The 19,106-nt window shown below is 48.6% G+C and overlaps 3 protein-coding genes across 3 annotated transcripts; 2 read left to right on the forward strand and 1 right to left on the reverse strand.

The window, feature by feature from the left end:
* The first annotated feature begins 2,931 nt into the window (after nt 1-2,931).
* LOC149914496 (olfactory receptor 14J1-like) lies at nt 2,932-3,876 on the forward strand. The gene has a single exon (XM_090126384.1). The coding sequence runs from the start codon at nt 2,944-2,946 to the stop codon at nt 3,874-3,876; it is 933 nt and encodes a 310-aa protein (XP_089982510.1). The 5' UTR covers nt 2,932-2,943.
* A 5,799-nt stretch (nt 3,877-9,675) lies between these two features.
* On the reverse strand, nt 9,676-10,650 carry LOC149914497 (olfactory receptor 14C36-like). The gene has a single exon (XM_090126385.1). It carries the CDS (start codon nt 10,648-10,650, stop codon nt 9,676-9,678), a length of 975 nt encoding a protein of 324 aa, XP_089982511.1.
* A 6,719-nt stretch (nt 10,651-17,369) lies between these two features.
* On the forward strand, nt 17,370-18,326 carry LOC149914498 (olfactory receptor 14C36-like). The gene has a single exon (XM_090126386.1). The coding sequence runs from the start codon at nt 17,370-17,372 to the stop codon at nt 18,324-18,326; it is 957 nt and encodes a 318-aa protein (XP_089982512.1).
* Nucleotides 18,327-19,106: the final 780 nt, after the last annotated feature.

A 19,106-nucleotide genomic window follows, 5' to 3' on the forward strand; every position in this document is an offset into this window, starting at 1 on the left:
CCTCGGTTTGCCATTGCCATTCACTCTGACCTGGCTGCTCTGCCATCCCCAGGAAGAGCTCAGTGCACTCCCACAGAGAGCAGTTGCCCTTCCTTGTCGCCTCATCCATCTATCATAAAGACTTGTGCTACAGTCCAGTTGTCGAAGCCATTAAACCACGTCCCTGTGATCCAAGCAAGAACTCAGACCTGCAAGTGTACAAAGCTTTCTAGCCCAGCACATATTGGTGTTCTCATTCGTGTAAAACCACAGAAGAAAACATCCTGTTCAGGAGGCATTATTGGATTCAGTGCATCCATGGTATCTATGAAGGTGGCACATAATCATGGGACCCACTGTGGGGCGCCAAGTTGTCCAAGCAGCATGGACACTCCTGGGCATGGCTTTCCTGAAGGCCCTGTGCTGCATTTGCAGCTGCATGTGAGTGTGCTGGACAGCCCAGGGAACTGGTATGACACTAGGCTGCTTCTGATGTCATTCACATGAGAGCACATAGAAAACTGAGGCTTCTTCAGGTGAAGAATAAAGATGTGTGTCAGCTCTGTAGTGCCTTGAGCTCCAGAATAGGCAGCAGATGGAGAACAGAGGAAGATCTGCCTCTTCTTTTGTGAGCTCATCCATTTAGTCAGCTGAATAACTCTGCATGCTCCTTGGAGATGAGTAAAAAAGACATACTCCAGTGCCCTAAACGCAGTGGTCTGTTGTCATGTCGGATGGCCAAGAATACCTCTGTTCCATCTCTGGCCCTCATCTGATGCTCAGGAAGGAGGTGTCTGTCTCAGGGATTTCCCAAGCACTTCCCAAGCACTAGCACACATCCAGGAGCACCCCAGGCACTTTGGTCATCATCCAGGCTCTGTGTGTGAGCAACTGACTCTCCTCTGGAGGAACAAAGAATCAGAGCAGGAGCTCACATGCAGGCAACTCCTTGTGCACATCTGAACTGAACCAGAGAAATCTCAAACCTATTTCCGCCATAGGGATTCCATCTAGGGATGAGATGCCAGCACTGCCTCAGCTGGATCACTGCCCTGCTAAGGGCAAGTCTACCCATCCCTATCCATGCTGTGTGTTCTTTCCGTTACAGCAACACTCAATGAAGGACTAACAGTATGTCTGGAATTAGTCCTGGTCCAGTGGGCATTTGGTGGTTAATTCAGCATATTTCAGAGTACAATCATGACACTGTTGTCTTTCAGGAGCTGTTGGCCACGGAGACCCAGGCACATCTCCAGGGAGATCATTGGGAGGATAGAAATCACATCCTCCGCTGCTGAGCTGTTCTGAGCTCCTGGGACACAGGGAGCTCCTACAAGTGGGCAGTGCTGCAGAGACACAGCTCTGACTAAGAGCAGCTCCCGTGTACTCTGCCTCAGCACAAGGGGCGCATTCTGCAGGTGACATGAAGATGGAAGAGAAAGGAGAGAGGGATTACAGGATATAAGGGGTGTGAGCAGGCTGCGACCTCACTGCAGGAGCATTGCCACTGACAAGGTAAGTCTCTCAATATAGGTAATGCAAACACTTTTCCAAGAGGGATCACCAAATCTGGCACATCCCAGTGCAGATCAGGCTGCATACACTCTGTGTTTCTTTATCATGGAATAAGAGCTGTTCCAGCAGAGGGCTTCCCTGCTGCAGTGCCAGAGCTCAGCCCTGAGGGCACATCAAGAGAGAACCCTTAAGTGCGTTTTACCTCTCTGCTTTCCTTTAACGTATATATTCTTTCAGTAAAGCCATGGGAGCTCTCTTAGGTTCCCTTTTTCACTTGAAAAAATGAATCTGAAGACGGAGTGGGTTCTGGACAGCAAATAGGAATGCAGAGATTTGGGCTGGTGTCTGCATGCTCAGTCAGGGAAATGGCAGGAAAACAGCCCCCAGGATGAAAATCTGCAGACCACAGAGATATGATCAGGGAATTACCCCCTTCATTGCAGGGACCTGCCTCTGAGCAAGCTCCCACCTAGAAAAGTCTCTGCCCACATGACATGGGGTCCGATGCATGAACCAGCTCCTGTGCAGGCAGAGCTCCAGCAGAGCAGAGCAGCATCTCCCCAGGCACGTGTCCATCACCCTCTGCAGTGCACAGGGGCTGGGAGCCACTGCCTGGAGCTGCGGGCAATGCAGTCTGTGAGGCTGGGAAGGAGCTGGCTTTCCCTTAATGAGATGCCATCAGTAGGACACATCTCCCTGAGGTGTCCTTCAGAGCCGTGAGCTGACCTTCAGGATGCAAATATTTCCCCTAGTCAGGCGATCAAAGTGCAGGGAAGAAGCAGAGAGATGCAATATGCAAATGCTGTGGGGTTGGTGAAATCAGTGTTAGGGGTCATTTGCAAGATGTGTGGTGATGAGGCACTGCTGAAGTACATTGAGAAAGGGTGAATACACAGTGATGGGCAGAGGACTCCTGTTTTCTGAGTGGGTCTGACTTCAAAATTTTATGGAAATGCAATTGTCTTGCAGCTGCTAAGTAGTCAAGCTCAGAGCAGTTGGAAAGAAACCCAGTCAGCCCCCCTTACCCTGCACTAAGAAGCAGTGAATCCCTTTGCCTCTCAGGTCCTACAGCTGTTCAGACTTCAGCAAACACTCCTTGGGCATGGTGAGCAGGATGAGAATTTGTAGGAAAAAGCGATCCCTATAACTTCTATTTTTGACCTACATATTTTTGGCATTAAGGTTCAGATGCAGACCAGCACTTTTGCATTAGTAGTGATTTTATCTGATACATACTGAAACTAAAATCTTCCCACACACGATCACCACGTTCCTATGCACAGGGACAAGTCTGCTTCATTGAGATAAAAAGTACAGAGTCCCTCATGGCAAACACAAACTCATGAAATGTAGATCACATCAGGGAGCTGAATGAACACAGCCCACATAGAAAGACTTGTCCTTGACTTTTTTCCTCCTTGAATAGGTCCTGGTGCCCAGAAGTACCAGATGCCCAACAGCAGCTCCATCAGCGAGTTCCTCCTGCTGGCGTTGGCAGACACGCGGCAGCTGCAGCTCCTGCACTTCTGGCTCTTGCTGGGCATCTACCTGGCTGCCCTCCTGGGCAACGGCCTCATCAGCACAGCCGTAGCCTGCCACCACCGCCTGCACACCCCCATGTACTTCTTCCTCCTCAACCTCGCCCTCCTCGACCTGGGCTGCATCTCCACCACTCTCCCCAAAGCCATGGCCAATGCCCTCTGGGGCACCAGGCACATCTCCTACGCAGGATGTGCTGCACAGGTCTTTTTCTTTTTCTCTTTGTTTTCAGCAGAGTATTGCATTCTCACCATCATGTCCTATGACCGCTACGTTGCCATCTGCAAGCCCCTGCACTACGGGACCTTGATGGACAGCAGAGCTTGTGCCACCATGGCAGCAGCTGCCTGGGGCACTGGGGTTCTCAATGCTTTGCTGCACACTGCCAATACATTTTCCCTGCCTCTCTGCCAAGGCAATGCCATCAATCAGTTCTTCTGTGAAATCCCCCACATCCTCAAGCTCTCCTGTTCACGGTCCTACCTCAAAGAAAATTCACTTCTGCTTCTTAGTATATCTTTAGCATCTGGGTGCTTTGCTTTCATTATTTTCTCCTATGTGCAGATCTTCAGGGCCGTGCTGAGGATGCCCTCTGAGCAGGGACGGCACAAAGCCTTCTCCACGTGCCTCCCTCACCTGGCCGTGGTCTCCCTGTTTCTCAGCACTGGTATATCTGCCAATCTGAAGTCCCCATCACTTTCTTCCCCATTTCTGGACCTGGTGCTGGCACTGTTATACACAGTGGTACCTCCTGTAGTCAACCCCCTCATCTACAGCATGAGGAACCGGGAGCTCAAGGATGTCCTCAAGAAACTATTTCTATGTATGTTTTTTCAGCATTAATTATATCTTCATCATCTTCACATGATTACCACAAACTCAAGAAAAGCTGGGAATGGCATCATGTAATATTTCTTTTTTTTTTTTTTTTCGCTGTTAATTTTTTAAATTCTTGCAATAGTTTTTACTCCACTTAAATAATATTATTAATATATATTTCCCATGTGCATTTTTTTTTTCTTACTCCTGAAATCTTTACTATTCTTCAAGCACTTGGCTGTTTGAGTAGATTAAAAAAAATAATAATAAAAATAAAATTTAGATTATCATCTGTATCTCAGAGAGCAGCCCTGCACACAGAGGTCTGCAGGAACCAAGAGCCCAATGCCACACGTTGCAGCAGCCCTGGTTTCTGTGGGGCTGCCCCTCACCGCCCGCTGGGCGCTCCCTCTCTGCTGCCTTGGAGTTGTGCTGCTGCTTCCCTGGAGCCACGGCCATGGGCAGCAGCAGGACGTGCTCTTTTCAGTGCTGCTCTCTTTGCACCACCTTTGCACGCTGTTCTCCTTTCTCCTTGCACTTGTGTCAGCCCTCAGGTCCTGCATTACGTAGCAGCCCAACAAAAAAAGGACACTTTGCCTGCGGTGTGCCTGGAGTTGTTTTAACAGCTTGGAAGAGCATTGCCATGTCAACAGACTGAAGGCTGGACACTTGGGGAGGAGGGAATCCTGTGAAAAATGAGACAGTCTTGCTCTGCCCAAAACGTTCCCATCATGCTGTAGGATGTTCTGACTGCAAACTTGTTTTTGATGGACTTGTTTATTGCCACCTCACTCACAGCCCTGGATGGCACACCTGTAAACCTAGGAGCCACAGAAGGACGCCAGAGAGATCCTTGAGGTCCTGTTTGGAGACTTTCCTGCTTCAAAACTATGGGACAAGCACGCTTACAAGTCAAGGACCCCCCACCTCTCTCTGCTGGATCAAAGCTGGGACCAGGACCTGTGATGTCTTTCTCTGTCCCTCTTTCCTCCCTACCCCCCTACTCTGTCTCTCTCTTTTCTTTCTCTTCCTCTCATAGAATTGTTAAGTAACACAAGGCTTCCTTTGATTTCTTGAAACATCACGAAGTGTAGCTGCACATGGAAATAAGTGTAGAAGTGCCAGTAGCTTACAGATAACTGTAGTGCACAGATTCACATTAAACTGATGCCTGTGTCTGGACACTGAGTGCCAGTTTCACTGTTATCCAACCAGGGGTTGCAAATCAGCTGAGGTTCCCAATCCGCGCTCGTTGTGTAATCAGTGCAACCCACTTACTCCAAGTGGCATCAGTTGCATGATGGGTGGAGGGAACCTTTCGTTTAAACATGCAGTTCAGCACTGGCAGTCGAGGTGCCAGAGGAGCTGTGTTTCAGTACCGACCACTTCAGAAGCAGCCCGAATCCCCTCATATGCAGCTAAGATCTCCTTCTCAGTTGCAGTGTAGCACTCTTTGGACCCTCTTTATACTCGCCTCCAAAATCCCAGGCATCATCCTCGGGTCTCGCCTGAGGATCTTTACCACAAACTCCAAGTGGGACCTTTCTCTCCAGCAGCAGTGTACAGGATGTTCTTTACATCCTGTCCCAGCCATACTGGCCCTAGGGCCATGGCACGGGCTATGTCCTCTTTAATCTGTTCAAAAGCCTGCTGCTTCTGAAATGTGAAGTCATTTTTCATCCGCGTCACCTGATGAAGGAAGTGCACAATAAGGCTATAGTTTGGAACATGCAGTCTCCAAAAGCCCACTACACCCAGAAAAGACTGTGTCTCTCTCTTGCTAGTGGGTGGAGACATAGCAGTGATGTTGTTGGTCACATCTGCTGGAATGTGATGACGCCCATCTTGCCACTTTATACCTAGGAACTGAATCTCCTGGGCAGGTCCATTCACTTTGCCTCGCTTAATAGCAAAACCAGCTTGCAGAAGAATTTGCATTATTTGCTCTCCTTTTGTGAAGATGACTTCTGCTGCACCTCCCCACACAACAGTATCACAAATGTAATGCAGGGATCCTTGAAATGCCCACCTCACTCTTTACTCCAAGTTCTCTCACACATTACTCTGAGTTTATTCACATTTTGTGTGTGTGTGTGTGTTTTACTCACACTTTCCTCAGCGTTTACTGAAACATTTCTTCAAGTTTACTCACACTTCACTCTGGGTTTACTCAAACTTTTCTCCGATTTTTACTGACACCCTGCTCCGGGTGTACTCATGCTCTACTCCTGGTCTACCCACACTTTGCTCCTGGTCTTTCTCACACTTCAAGTTTATTCACACTTTGGTCCAGCTTTATTCACACTTCTCTACGTGCTTTACCCATACTTCACTCTGGTTTTTACACACACATTTCTTTAGATTTGCTCTCAATTCACATCCAGTTTTCTCTTCCGTCCTCCCCATGGTCAAAGAACCCATAGTTCTGTGGTGGCACCAACCTTTCTGCCACTTATTCAAAGCCTGCCATTTCCTAGACTGCTCTGCATCCCTCACCACCCCAGAAGAAGGAGAGAGAAAAATACCACTTGTGAAGCCACTCCTTCAGCCATTCGCCCTAACCCCTGAAATCCTTCTGCATAGGTCGCAGGCTTCCCTGAACAATTTCATCACTGCTTACCTGAACTATCAAGAATGGGTAGTAATCAGAGGAGCGAACCAGACCTGGGACTTTTCTGGTGATGCTGGTGGTGCAGGGAGGCCCCAGGGAGGCCACGCACTCTGGGAGAGGTGGAAGGGCCGAGAGCTAGTAGATGGGTTTAACAAATGGATCACAACAGCAACGATCTGAGGAGGAATGGTAATTTACTAAATCCTACTGAAGCAAAGTGTGCCCAAAGTGTGAGTCCCCACGATAGTACAAGGGAAGCACATGCCCTTCTCTGCTGCAAACTGAGTGGGGCCTGAGGGAGAGCCACTGTGGTGCGGTCCAGATCTCCACCTATCTTCCTCTTCACACCATGTGCTCCAGGGAATTCTGCCCCTCCCCTCCCATCAGAATGCTCAAAATGCCCATAAAAGGCAGCAAGTGGAACCAGAACGCTAACTCTTTAACTCCCACTGCTTCACATGATGTTTTGGTGTGGAATACTGACATAAAAAAAAATCACAACACCACAACAGCCAGGACCTCACCACCCTCTCTCTGAAAAGATCCTCCCAGTCTCTAATCTAAATCTCAACTCTTGTAATTTAAAACATTTGTACCTTGTGATATCTGCCCATGTTAAAAGTTGATTTCCCTCTTCTTTCTGAGCTCTCGGTGAGTACTGGAAGGCTGCAATGTGTTCTCCTCCAGGCTGTTTCTTCTCCCATCTCCCTCAGCCTGTCTTTCCAGGAGAGGTCCTCCAGCCCTCTGATCACCCTCGTGGCTTTCCTCTGGACCTTCTCTAAAAGCTTTACATCATGCTCCAGATGGGGCCTTCTGAGGGCTGAGTAGAGAAGGACAGTGCCCTCCCTTGCTCTGATGACCACCTTTCTGTTGATGCAGCCCAGGGTGCAGTTGGCCTCTCAGGCTGCAAGCACACACTGCTGGCTCCTGTTAAGGTTTTCATCTACCATCTTGAAGTCCTTCCCCTCAGGGCTGCTCTCTAGGAATTCAACCCTCATGCCTGGGATTGTCCCGACACAAGTGCAAAAACTGGCATTTGATCTTGTTGAACCTCATGCTGTTTCTTTGGGCCCACTTTTCAAGCCTGGCCAGGTCCCTCTGGATGGCACCCCTTCATTCTGTCATGCCAACTGCACCACACAGCTTGGTGACATCAGCACACTTGCTGAGGGTGCTCTCTGTCTCATCATCCATGCCTCTGATAGACGTTGAACAGCTCTGGTCCCAAGGCTGACCCCTGTGGACATAACTTGTGATCAGCCTCCACCTGGTGGAGCCGATTTCCCAGAGAGCCATTTACCACAGTCCTTTGGCTGCGACCTTCCAACCAATTTCTTCTCCAGTGAACACTCTGCCCTTCAAATCCATCTCAGACATCTCTCCACAGAGATAAGGAAGTGATGTGGGACCATGCCAAAGGACTTCCAAAAGTGCAGGGAGATTTCTGTACCACTCTGTGTAACTGATGTACTGTCAAAGCATCCACATTATCGTTCTGACCATAAAGAACCAGGACATGTATTGAACTGTGGGGAAAATACTGATTTCTCGTTTAGATCCTTGTAATATTGAGCTAAAGAAAGCATTGTAGATCCTAGGACTAACGCTGTGTTATAGTAAAACACATCTTTTTGCAGCACACACGAAGAAATTGTTTATTAGATTGATTCTTTGCTTACAAGTGGCACCTGGTAGATAAGTGTGTTTCTGTAACTTAGCAACCTTCCCTTCAGTACCCAGAGAACTGTTATTGGAATGGTCTGGAGTTCAGCAAAGGAATCATTACCAGAGCTGCAGTGACACAATGACTGGGTCTGACAACAAGAACAGAAATAACAACTTGTACACAGGGGTAATTTGGGAAGTTATTATTAAATATTAGGGAAAAAAAGTCAGGACATGAGACAATAAAGATTAAATAGAAACATGGCATATCACTTGGATTAGAGTAAATAGGAAAGGAAGAAGAGGATGTGAAATCCTAACTAACAGTGAGCAGAAGTATGTGTTGGAAATAATTTATATTATATAGAATAACAGAAACATGTGTTGTGGGTTAGGTGCAGTTTCAAACAATATATTAACGTGAAAGGGACGCAGAATTCAATAGCTGATCCCAAGTGTGCAGAAAAAAACAAACAAACAACAACAACAAAAAACCCTGCAGTGATATGTAGCCATTGACACACACAGTTTGTTGTCTTTGGGTTTTAAGCAAAGAAAGAATAAAACGCTTTGTGCCTCAACCCAGGAATTGCTGAGATGTGTTCTCTCCCCTGTCCTGTAGAGGGGCAGTGACAGAGCAGCACAGGGGGCACCTGGGAGCCAGGCAAGGTGAGCACAGCGCAGCTGGGCGCTGAGTTCCAGGCTGATTTTGGGGTCCCAGCCCCGCAGCATGAGGCTCCGTGTGCCTTCCCCTCTGCAGGACAGCCCGACCCCACCGCCCCACAGGCAGCCCCTGGCAGCTCAGTGCAGGCACTGTGTGGGGCAGCATGCTTGCAGTGGTACAGAGATGGGCCCCCAGCACAGCCCCTGACACCACATGTCCTCCTTCTCACAGCACCTACTTCCTCCCCTTTAGTTCATCTTCCTCTTCATCACGGTGCACCCTGGCTCACCTTTTAGCTCTTTCCCCCCAGTTTGGCAAACTTCCATTGCTTGTCTTGCCACAATCAACAACTTTCTATCTTGGTCTGGTGTAAGTGCAAACAGTTATATCAAACCCAAGAACAAGCCCTTGCACCTGGTGGAGGTAAAAAAAGTGATTTCAGAGCTTCTGTGAAACAGGATCATTGAAAAAACAGGGCTGTTCACACACCAGTCAAAGCTAAACACAGAAGTTTTACGACGAGCACACACTGATTCCTTCTGCTAAAGTAATATATTGTTCAACCGGCTAATACATTGATCCCATTTGCTAATCAAGCCTATATCAGCTCCACGGTGCCTGCTGGCATCTCATTTGCCTGCAGACACAGAGGTGGAACATGGAGGCTGTGAGAAAGTCAGCACTGAGCCAGAGTTCCTATGGGCTCCAGGAGAAAGAGAGCACGGTGATGCCTCAGTACAAGTAGAAGGAAGCCAAACATATGTGTAGGACCATGATAACCACTAATGATAATTATACACACACACATATATATATGAACAGCAAAGAAAAATGAAGTGATAAACATAAATAAATATTATAATCAGTAAGGAACATAAGTTTGTTATTGTACAGACTGAGTCACTTGCTGAGACATGTGAAGTTTATGCCTGCTGAAATGTGACCAGGGCATCATTTTCCTCACCGCATCCTTGAGCTCCTGGTTCCTCATGCTGTAAATGAGGGGGTTCACGGCTGGAGGCACCACTGAGTACAGAAATGACACCACCAGTTCCAGGGATCGAGATGAGATGGAGGGGGGCTTCAGGTAGGCAGCCAGGCCAGTGCTGAGAAACAGGGAGACCACGGCCAGGTGAGGGAGGCACGTAGAGAAGGCTTTGTGCCGTCCCTGCTCAGAGGGCATCCTCAGCACGGCCCTGAAGATCTGCACATAGGAGAAAAGAATGAAAACAAAACAGCCAGATGCTAAAGAGGCACTGATCAGAAGAAGCCAAATCTCTTTGAGGTAGGAGTGTGAGCAGGAGAGCTTGAGGATGTAGGGGATTTCACAGAAGAACTGGTCCACTGCATTGCCTTGGCAAAAAGGCAGAGAAAATGTGCTGGCAGTGTGCAGCAAAGCATTGAGAACCCCAGTGCCCCAGGCAGCTGCTGCCATGGTGACACAAGCTCTGCTGTCCATCAAGGTCCCGTAGTGCAGGGGCTTGCAGATGGCAACGTAGCGGTCATAGGACATGATGGTGAGAAGAGAATACTCTGCTGAAAAGAAAAAGAAAACGAAAAAGACCTGTGCAGCACATCCTGCGTAGGAGATGTGCCTGGTGTCCCGGAGGACATTGGCCATGGCTTTGGGGAGAGTGGTGGAGATGCAGCCCAGGTCGAGGAGGGCGAGGTTGAGGAGGAAGAAGTACATGGGGGTGTGCAGGCGGTGGTGGCAGGCTACGGCTGTGCTGATGAGGCCGTTGCCCAGGAGGGCAGCCAGGTAGATGCCCAGCAAGAGCCAGAAGTGCAGGAGCTGCAGCTGCCGCGTGTCTGCCAACGCCAGCAGGAGGAACTCGCTGATGGAGCTGCTGTTGGGCATCTGCAGTTCCTGGGCATGGAGTCCTGTGCGGAGTGCAGAAAATAATGTCAAGATCATTCTCAGAGGCACTCCTTCTGCTATAATTTTTTTTTTCTTTCTCTCTGCACAATGTTCATTTAGCTCCATAACTTCAATTTAATTTCATGAAGTTTAGCATTCCATAAGCAGAAGACGAGTATGCAGCTTATAGATTTTTCTCATTTTTTAATCTTATCCCATCTCCCTGGATATTTTCATCTCTTTCCCTGTCTTTATCCCAACTGCTTTTAAAGCACCCAGTCCCATCCTATGTGCCATTACATTTCTGTTAGAGAAAGCTGCCCGACTGCAGGTTAATTTCATTATTCATGTCTGGAGAATATGACAGTATGGTAATTTTGTTCTATCCTTCAAGAGAGGAGAGGCTGAATGCACATTGTGTGACTGTTCACAGAATGAGTGAGAATAGTGTGAATCAGGAGTCTCAGGGATGTGTTCTAAGTGAACAGCCCCATCTAGATTTCTGCCTCCAGTCCTTTCCCTTCCCCTGCCTTGTCTCTCCTCTTGCACAGTGTCCTTAGAAACATTCTGGCATGCAGGGAATCTGTGAGTCCCCCGCCCCAGGCAGAAGCTGTGGCAGCTGAAGGCCCCTGCCCTGAGGGGGGAAGCCCTCATATGGAACAAGTCATTTTCATAATAAAGAAACACAGACTCTCTGCATCCTGATCTGCAAGGGGAAGTCCCTGATTTAGTGATCCCTCCAGTAAAAGCAGCAGCACTGCCTGCAGCCAGAGACTTACCGTGTCTATGGCTGTGAGCAGTGTTCCTTCCGTGAGCTCACAGCCTGCTCACACTCCACATAGACTGTAACTCTCCTTCCTCTCTCTTCTATCCTCATGTCACCTGCGGATCATGCCCCCAGCCCTGCTGTGCTGTGCAGAAGAGCTGCTCCTGGGCACAGCTGTCTCTCTGCAGCACTGCCCCCTTGTAGGAGCTTCCTGTGTCCCAGGAGCCTGGCCCAACTCAGCAACAGAGGATGTGATTTTTTTTTCCCCAGGTAATCTCCCTTGAGATGTCCCTGCATCTCCATGGCCAACAGCTCCTGAAAAACAACAGTGACGTGACTTTACTTTGAAATCTGCTTAGTTAACCACCAAACGTCCAGTGGACAGTGACTAATTCCAGACATATGATTAGAGAGTGTTTGCTGAAACAAAAAGGACACACTGAGAAGGTCAGGAAGGGTGGACTTCCCCTGGGCAGGGCACTGATCCAGCTGAGGTAGTGCAGGCATTTCATCGCTAGTTGGAAACTCTGGGGCTGAAATCAGATTCTGCTCCCCACGGACCAACAGGAGTTTCAGGGATTCCTCTGGTTCAGTTCAGATGTGCACAAGGAGTTGCCTGCATGTGAGCTCCTGCTCCGAGTCCTTGGTCCTTCAGCGGGGAGTCAGTTGCCCACACACAGGCCCTGGGTGATGACCAAGGTGCCTGGGGTGCTCCTGGATGTGTGCTAGTGCTTGGGAAGTGCGTGGGAAATCCCTGACTTGGACACCTCCTTCCTGAGCATCAGCTGAGGGCCAGAGAGGGGATGGAGATATTCGTGGCCATCCTAAATGATATCAGGCCCTTGCATTTATGGCAATTTATGGCACTTGTGTGTCTTTTTTCACTTTTCTCCAAGGAGCATGCAGAGGTATGCAGCTGACTAAATGGATGAGCTCTCAAAAGAAGAGGCAGATCTTTCTCTGTTCTACATCTGCTGAATATTCTGGAGCTGAAGGCACGACAGAGCTAACACATCTGTATTGTTTAACAGAAAACACTTCAGTTTTCTATGGGCTCTCAAGTAAACGGTGTCAGAAGCAGCCACGTCATGTCATGTCATGCCAGTTCTCCAGGCTGTCCAGCACACTCACATGCAGCTGCAAATGCAGCACAGGGCCTTCAGGAAAGACAGATCCAGGAGTGTCTGTGCTGCTTAGTCAACTTGACGCCCCACAGTGGATCCAATGCCTTTGTGCCATCTTCATAAAGACCATGGATGCACTGAATCCAATGACCCATCCTGAATAGGTTGTTTTCTTCTGTGCTTTTTCACTAATGAGAACACCAGCACATGCTGGGCTAGAAAGCTTTGAAGAGTTGCAGACCTGAGGTCTTGTTTGGATCTCAGGGATGTGGTTAAATGGCTTCCAAAAGAGACAAGGAAGGGCAACTGCCCTTTCAGAGAGTGCACTGAGCTCATCTTGGGGGAGGCAGAGCAGCCAGGTCAGAGTGAATGGCAATGGCAATGGCAAACAGAGGAGACCAACGGTGTCTGTTCCTGGCTTCCTGATCAGGAAGAGCAAGTGGAAGGTGCCCTTTACGTGCAGATGGGAGCCTCGTGTTGTCAGGCCCTTGTCCCATTTGGGGGCTTTTTCCACTGCAGTGTCTGCTGCAGGGACAGCAGAGCAGGGCATGCACCATCCAGAAGAACGCTGGAGAGCACAGCTGGCAGCTTCTTGACCAAGCCATAGAGGAACCAAAGAGCAGAGGTGCTCTGCTGCATCTCATACTGCCAAGGAAGGGTTGATGGGGAATGTGAATGTGAAAGAGAACCTGGTCTGCAGTGGCCATGGGATGGTGGAGTTGAGGAATCTGAAGGGAGGGCAAATGAGAAGCTCACACCTTTGGGCTTCAGGAGAGCACACCTTGGCTTCTTCAAGTGTCTGTGGTGTACAGAACAGCAGGGAAAGGCACCGAGGGAATAGGGTCAAAAAATGTGGCAACTATCTAAGCAACTTGGCTTCCAAGCAGAATATTTCCATTCCGAGGAAGAGGAAGGCAAGTTAAGATGTCAGAAATCCTGCATTATTGTGAATTGATTGTGTTGCTCTAACCCAAACACAGAAAGGAAGCGTACAGGAAATGGAAACAAGAAGTGATCACCTGGCAGCAATGATACTCATTTCCTTCCTGACCTCACGATTTATTAGTTTGTCTGGTCTTCTTGGAATCCTAGGAGGCAGAGACAGGTGGGAATTGTTGGTGCATGGCAGATGTGTCCTTGGTGAAAAAAGAGGTGATCAGGGAATACCTAAGCAAGCAGGATTCTGAGTTGGACGAGACTGACAGGAACCACAGAATCCTTGAATGGCTTGGATCGGAAGGACCTAAAAGACCATCCAGTTTCAGCTCCCTTGCTGTGGGCAGCGCTGTCATCCAGTACATGAGGATGCTTGGGGCCCTTGACATCTTGAACTTTGCCAGGGATGGGGCATCCACCACTTCTCTGGGCTACCTGTTCCACAGCTGTTCCATGCCTCGCAATCATGATCTTAGAAATGTTAAGAATTCCTTCCAAATGTTTAATGTTAGTATCTCCTGTAATCAATAACAATTCTTCCTTGTTTCAGAATTTGGAAATCTGGTAAGAAATCAAGTTCCCAGTTTTTTAATATGAAGAAGATAATGGGTGGAAGATGGAGGGAAGGCATTATCCAGAGCATTGCCTCTACAGTTCAGATGCCCAACACAAGGCAGATGAGAGCAAGACAAAGTGAGTTTGGGAAGGTTCACTCAAGGTGACTGGGGATGGAGCACTTCACATGTGAGGAGAGACTGATGGAGCTGGGCTTGTCCAGCAAGGAAAACGGAAGCCTGATGGGGATCTGTCCACACAGTGACAGAGCAGAGCTCATTAGGGGACATCCTGGGTCAATATCAGTAGCAAAGTGTTGCTTTAAATTCTTGTTTAAACTGAACAATAACTAACTAAATAAATAGACTTCATTAATGCCTGTTGTTCTCTTCCTCTTTTAGATGTCTCCAGATACCTGTCCAGTTTGCTGCACAAGTTCTGAACACCTGAAGAAGATGACAGGAAGGCACAAGGCACAGGAGGGCTCTTCAGGTTGTAATGGGCCCCAGGGGGCATTTGCTGCTGAGTCCATCACCTCCAGTGCAGAAAGAAGATTGCAAGAAGTGCTCAAGAGTACAAAGTCAGAAGGAACAGTGAAGTTTCTTGGAGTATTAATGGGCCCCACTGAGGGCCATGGACAAGCAAGCTTCCCCAGGGACTCGTTAGAGCAGATAATTGGAAGCCATGATTGCAGGCAGACCAAGGCACTGGGATGGTGGCTGTGATGCTGAGCAAAGCCTCCTTTGTCTTCTGAAGCAGAAAGGCCAAGGCCTGATGCCCAGAGCCTTGGCAGGGAGATCGTGTCCCTCCTGCTGGCTCAGGGCCCTTCCTGGGGCAGTGGGATGGAGGTTTGTCTGATGTCAAATGAAAGACCAGGGCACAGCAGCTGCCAGACTCTGCATGGGGTGCAAGGATGCCGTGAGGCCCAAGTCCCATGTGGGCAGTGTGTCTTATGCCAGGATGTGGGATGTGAGAGGGGCCCAGTCTGAACAAGCAGTCAATCACAACAGAACTTTGAACTCCTAGGCCCAAGGTGGAGGCACCATTTCCTCACTGGTAGCATTTGGTTCTGGGGATGCCGTGTTTGATGCTCACCCACATGCAGAGCTCCTGTCTGACTGCAACACCACCATGCTCATATCAGCTGTGACGACACAGTGGAGCTGAAATCACTGAGCTTGTCTCCCCTTTCCAGCACAGTGACTCTGACATCACTGTAATAATGATCACTGCCATAACTCAGTAATTCTGACATCACTGCTCTCCACACTTTTGAGAGAACATCGTGACTGTGTTACTGAACTCCTACCCACAGTGACACCACAGTCATTCCAACCCACCGTGCTTGTATCCAGCTTGTCATGGAATCCTAGGACAACCCACAATGGGAAGGACCCATAGTGATCATCAGGTCCAACGTTTGGCTCCACACACCCATCCTAAAAGCAGAGCATATGACTGAGTGTGTTGTCTTGTTACGGAGTTATCTGGATCAATGTGTGTCCGTGACAGAGGGCTGAAGGCTTGGACGGCCAATGGCCAAAAAATAAAATAAAATAAAATAAAATAAAATAAAATAAAATAAAATAAAATAAAATAAAATAAAATATAAAAAAATTATAATAATAAATGAATTATAATAATAAATGAGGAAATAAAATAATAATAAAAATAATAAAAAACAGCATCAATGATTGAAGAAGGAAACTTATTTTTACTAAACATGATACTGGAATGTAAGATAACACAATGTTATAAAATAAAATTGGAATTTAGGGTAATAACTCAAATATAATGAGAGAGCAAGTGTCTGAAACCAAAAGCCTTACTTTGAACTGAAGGCGCACGGCTGGGGCGCGCAGCCACACACTGCCAGGCAGCGAGCAAGTGAGAGATCCAGGTCTTCCTCCCACGGCTTATCTTCCCCTCTGAACTCAGAGTCCCCTGGGATATGCGGTTCTTCTTCTCTTCTGAGAACCAGGTATCCAGAAAGTTGTCCGTCCACAGAACTGGAGTATTAACTCTTTAATTCCCGGTGCTTTACATGATGTTATGATGTGGAATACTGATAACAAGAATCATAAAACCATGACACCAGATGGGGCATTGGCAGCTTTGCTCGGCACACACAATCTGTTAGGACAAACAATGCTTCCGAAATCAGCTTGGCTACTGGTGATTAATTCATCTGACTTCAAAGTACGTTTTGCAGAGATGAATCTGTTGTCTATCGGGAGCTGCCAGCCCTGTAGCCCCAAGGGCATCTCCAGGGAGAGCAGTGAGGAAGAGAAAATGACATCCTCTGCTGGGCTGGGCTGGGCTCCTGGGACTCAGGGAGCTCCTACAAGTGGGCAGCGCTGCAGAGAGACAGCTGTGCCCAGGAGCAGCTCTTCTGCACAGCACAGCCTGCAGGTGACAGGAGGAGAGGAGAGAAAGGGCAGAGAGCTTATAGGATGTGTATGGTTTGAGCAGGTGTTGAGTTCACTGCAGGAGCACTGCTCACAGCCTTTGACAAGGTAAGTCTCACTGCAGGCTTTGACTCTGCCGCCTGCCAGGCTCAGCACTCAGCACTCAGCACTCAGCACTCAGCACTCAGCACTCAGCCTGCCCGGGGAGCTGCCCAGGGCGCTGCGGGGAGATGTGTGGGGGGAAGGAGTCCCACGGCAGGGCAGGGCAGAGGTCTTCTGCTGCTACAGCTGCTGCCTGGGGCAGGGGGATAACAGCTACACTCACCACTGGGTGTTTTTTTTTCCAAGGGTGCTTTGCAGGAGGAGAGACAAGGCAGGGATTTTCCAACACGTGTTCTTAGGGAAGGAGAATGAGTTGGAGGCAGAATTCTGAAAGGAGATGTGAAATATGAACACATCTCTGAGAATCCTGAATTGTACCATTCACAATTTGCCCTTATATGAACATTCTCCTAAAGTGCTTTCAGCTGAAATTGCTATCGTTTTCTGCTGACATGAATAATGCTCTTATCCTGAAAACAGACAGCTTTCTCTAACAGAAATTTAAGGGCAGAAAAGAGGTAGGGATGGGCACTGTGAGTGCAGACAGCATAAAGATATGAGGGATGGAAATTGATTGTAAGAGGAAATTATCTAGGAGGCTGAGATATGATTAGGAAATGAGAGGAAAGTAAGAGCTCTTTCAGCTTCTACTTCTTAAGGTACACTAAAGCTCATGCAAGGAAATTGAAGTTATGGAGTTAAATGAACATTTTTCAAAGAGAAAGAAACATTTCTATAGTATAGCAGGAGGAGAGTGTCTGCAAGTTATCTTGACTTCTGTCATTATTTTCTGCACTCTGCACAGGACTCCATGCCCAGGAACTGCAGATGCCCAACAGCAGCTCCATCAGCGAGTTCCTCCTGCTGGCGTTGGCAGACACGCGGCAGCTGCAGCTCCTGCACTTCTGGCTCTTGCTGGGCATCTACCTGGCTGCCCTCCTGGGCAACGGCCTCATCAGCACAGCCGTAGCCTGCCACCACCGCCTGCACACCCCCATGTACTTCTTCCTCCTCAACCTCGCCCTCCTCGACCTGGGCTGCATCTCCACCACTCTCCCCAAAGCCATGGCCAATGCCCTCTGGGGCACCAGGCACATCTCCTACGCAGGATGTGTTGCCCAGACCTTCCTGTTTGTCTTTCTGATATCGGCAGAGTATTGCATTCTCACCATCATGTCCTATGACCGCTACGTTGCCATCTGCAAGCCCCTGCACTACGGGACCCTGATGGACAGCAGAGCTTGTGCCACCATGGCAGCAGCTGCCTGGGGCACTGGGGTTCTCCATGCTCTGCTGCACACTGCCAGCACATTTTCACTGCCTCTCTGCCAAGGCAATGCAGTGGATCAGTTCTTCTGTGAAATTCCCCAGATCCTCAAGCTCTCCTGCTCAGATGCCTACCTCAGGGAAGTTGTGCTTATTGTGGTTGGTGTCCTTGTGTTTTTTGGGTGCTTTGTATTCATTGTTGTGTCCTATGTGGAGATCTTCAGGGCCGTGCTGAGGATGCCCTCTGAGCAGGGACGGCACAAAGCCTTCTCCACGTGCCTCCCTCACCTGGCCGTGGTCTCCCTGTTTCTCAGCACTGCCATGGTTGCCTATTTGAAGCCACCCTCCATTTCCTTCCCATCCCTGGACCTGGTGGTGTCATTTCTGTACTCGGTGCTGCCTCCAACACTGAACCCCCTCATCTACAGCATGAGGAACCAGGAGCTCAAGGATGCTCTTCGGAAACTGATGACCAAATGTGTTTCGAAAGCAGTGAACTGCCCACCTTTTCCTATCTAAGAGTTGTAATACAGATTTTAATGGAATCAAACTGTCTTACATGGTTTATGTATTAGTTTTCTAAGTGTAATTTATTGAATATTTTATTCTGTGTTTTAATTATTGTAATGTTTTTCACTTAAATGTCATTATCCACATCAAGTACTACTCTGTTTGTACCTGTGCAGTGTTGCCCAGTCACAGTGTACATAAGGAACCAGGATCTCTGTGAAGCTTATCCAAACAAAGGGAATGCAATGACGTTTTCTGTCTTACTTCCTGTGGGACATTTATGGAGCTGCCAGGGTCAGCTCTTCTCAGCACCCCATAATCCAGCACGAAGCATACAGCTGTTAATCAAACTGTGCGGTGACTGCAGCCTGCAATAGCTGACGGGCCATCCCTTGGCGCCTGGCTGGGGTCTGTGCTTTCAGGCTCACATCTGTCAGTGCCTCTGACAGGCCAGCAGCAGCACCTGGTTTGCACGCTGGTTGTCAGATCCCCTCTTCCTCAGTCCCTGTGAGACCTTGTGTATGAAAATATCTTGGATATGGGTTTTCATCTCAGAGGCTTAAACTTTTTCCTGAAGTCTCCCTTCAGTCTTCTTTCCATTTGCCACACAGAGGTGGGCACTGCCTCCACGATGCCCTAGGGTAGCTGAAGCACACATGAGAGCCCAGGAAAGGTTGCCCAGGACTCTCAGGAGACATTCTGGAGCATGAATTTGTAGATAGGAAGTGCAACTGTGGGGTAGCACAGAGCTGCTGGGCAGGTGGTGCAGGTCCTCCTGCAGAGCTCTGT

This window comes from Phasianus colchicus, chromosome 29, assembly GCF_987193195.1.
Source record: "Phasianus colchicus chromosome 29, bPhaCol1.hap1.1, whole genome shotgun sequence".
Taxonomy (NCBI): domain Eukaryota; kingdom Metazoa; phylum Chordata; class Aves; order Galliformes; family Phasianidae; genus Phasianus; species Phasianus colchicus.